Source organism: Rhipicephalus microplus, chromosome X (genome assembly GCF_043290135.1).
Source record: "Rhipicephalus microplus isolate Deutch F79 chromosome X, USDA_Rmic, whole genome shotgun sequence".
NCBI lineage: Eukaryota > Metazoa > Arthropoda > Arachnida > Ixodida > Ixodidae > Rhipicephalus > Rhipicephalus microplus.
In genome coordinates this window covers 357,070,357-357,073,069 of record NC_134710.1, presented here as the reverse complement: position 1 = coordinate 357,073,069, position 2,713 = coordinate 357,070,357, and the positions used below count along the sequence as shown (strand labels likewise).

At 42.7% G+C, this 2,713-nt stretch overlaps 1 protein-coding gene across 1 annotated transcript in view; it reads right to left on the bottom strand.

Annotated features, from left to right (window-relative positions):
- Positions 1 to 2,459, bottom strand: part of LOC119161138 (uncharacterized) — a 4,301-nt gene extending 1,842 nt beyond the window's left edge. Inside the window, exons 1-3 of the mRNA XM_037413487.2 lie at positions 2,427 to 2,459; positions 1,561 to 1,642; positions 25 to 120 (exon numbers count right to left, since the gene is read on the bottom strand). Of these exons, the coding sequence (XP_037269384.2) occupies positions 25 to 120; positions 1,561 to 1,606 (142 nt within the window). The 5' untranslated portion in view covers positions 1,607 to 1,642; positions 2,427 to 2,459. The remainder of the gene's footprint in view (positions 1 to 24; positions 121 to 1,560; positions 1,643 to 2,426) is intronic.
- Between the last annotated feature and the right edge of the window lie 254 nt (positions 2,460 to 2,713).

Below are 2,713 nucleotides of genomic sequence, written 5' to 3'. Positions count from 1 at the left end.
ACCATCAACAATAGAGTGTCTCACCTGTTTTAAGGGGTGTAGTAGCAAAGAGGTTCATGTGCTGAATCGCATCCAATGCTATGGATCCGGTTGGATGTTGTGGAGCCGCAGGAGCCATCCCTGAATAGCAATTGCAAAAAAAAAAAAAGAAAGGCTGTCGTGTCTGATATTAGACTTTTGAAACCAATATATTTTTGTAGCTGACCAAGGACGTTGGTCGGAAAATTCGACATCTTGACATTACACGTTCATAGGTGTGCACAGGGCAGGGCAGGGGGTCGCTTCCTCCCCAATCATCTTAGTGGGGAGGTGTCAAGTCTTCCCCACACTTTTGCTTTCTCAGACCTGTCCGATGATTAGTTAGAATGTAAGGATGTCGCAATGCAGGTTTTTCTTAATAACAGCCTTCAAAGACCACTGATATTGTATGCCAAAAACTGTTTTCTTCCTACTTTGGTTCGCGGGATCCAATCGCGGTGGTGGCGGCCGCATTTTCAATGGAGGTGAAAATTTCAAGAGGCCCGTGTGCTACATTTATGTGCACGTTAAATAACTTGAACTATTCGAAATTTCAGGAGTCCTCCGCTTCGGCGTCTCTCGTAATCATATAGTAGATTTGGGACGTTAACACCCAGCAGTTATTATTATTATTATTATTATTATTATTATTATTATTATTATTATTATTATTATTATTATTTCCACTTTTACCCCAGCACAGCCGGCATTCAAAGACAATCCTTTGTGGGAACAACGTCATAGCTTCACTTTTATCATTATTTTTCATCCATTGCGAAGCTTTCTTTTTTTCGCAATCGACCATCGAAAAACAGAGGGTGTGGCTTTGGTGAAACTTCACCCCCTCCCCTTCAATAGGGTACCCTGCGCACACCTATGCGTGCTTGGGCTGGTCCTACCAGAGAACAGCAAAGCGCAATATCGTCGGCAAAATGTCAGCAAGATGGCTTGAAATACGAGCGCGACACGTAGACAGGGACAGCTAGGACACGGACATGCCTACAAGGAGCGTCTCGTGTCCCTGTCTACGTGTCGCGCTCGTATTTCAAGCCATCTTGCTGATATTTTGAGACAAAAGCGGGATGTGATTAAGAACAACGCCATAGTGGAGGGCTCAAGAAAAACTTGATCATCCCGTGTTTTAACATATGCCTAAATCTCAGTTAAGGGCCTCTGGCCTTTCGCCTGCATCGAGTTGGGGCCATCGGGGCCGGGGTTTATCTCATTACCTTCAGGTCAGCTGTTCGAAGGTTTCTAAGCACAAAAAAAAAATTCTTCATAGCTCCAAAGCGTGTTCAATTACCGGATTGGGTTGAAAGGCAGAAAACACCCACAGATGTTATTGATTGATTGATTGATTGATATATGGGGTTTCACTTCCCAAAAACGCCATATGATTATGAGAGACGCCGTAGTGGAGGGCTCCGGAAACTTTGACCACCTGGGGTTCTTTAACGTGCGCCCAAACCTGAACACATGGGCCTACATGCTTAGATGTGAGTGCTCACGAAAGAACCCGTGGTGTTCCCAATCAGTACTCACCGGTTGCTATTAGAAGCACAAGTGCTGCCAATAGGAGTTTAATCATTTTTCCTACGCAGTCTTGCTCAGCAGATCTTGCGTCCTAAGTGAAAATTCTGTTAATGAACAAGTGAGGAAATATCGACATCATGGTTCACAGCACACAAAATAAACTGCCAGGTAGTCGATCATTTCATACCAAAGACCAACACGTATCCGTTTCCAGAAGTCCTGAGAAACCCAGAGAGGTGAAGGTAGTCTCGACAATCAACCTATCAGCTTTTTCGTTTATGCGACATTCAGCGTTTATCTTTTCACGTATTGGTAACGACACTAGCAATGGTTATCTGGCCACGGTTTCATCGCAAAAAGGAAGGACGAAAAGCGAAAAAACTTCTTCAACGATGCAGATATATCATATGTTCGACCCAAAAACAGCTTTAAAATTATTCACAAGTTCAACAGTGCAACCGCTCATTTAAATTTTCGTGGATATGCTGCTTGACTTTTTCGACGGGCATCTTCGCTTTGTTAAGGTTTATAAATAAGACGAACTTACGTCATAAAACACACCAAGCGGTTGAGTAAGATAAAGGTGCCGTTCACAGTGGAGGATCTGAACTGAAAGTTGTTGCATCACGATGCTCAGGATAAACGACAAAGCTGCCATATCTTCTATTAGTAATAATCACTATTTATTATTACCTAACCAATCCTGTTAAGATAGTGTTTATACTGCCACCCTTGTGTAAGCGCAGTTACTTGTCACATAATCCTTTAACGCTAAGACAGTGTGCTCTACTTCTAGTGTTTTTCATGTGCTGATAGTATTTAGAAATTTTAAACATCTTCAATAAATAGGATATTCGATTTTGATTTGCGCTTACCTTACGGATCGACAGCTCAAACAGCTCCCAAGTGCTCAGCCCAACTCCACGTCAGCCTACGTCTCCTTGTTTTATATGCGCGCTTTTGTGGGCATCTTTCAGAACGACGAATACACATTTCTTTTGAAGATGCGAGTGAAACTGTGCTAAGAGGCGTCAGGATGTGCCGAACGCCTTTCTCACCTCGCGACTCACTTAATCGTGCTGACATATTTATTTTCAACTCGCGTAAAACAACGGAAAAGCTAGTGTATAGGAACATATATAGGTAAGTTCAAAGGTAAAAT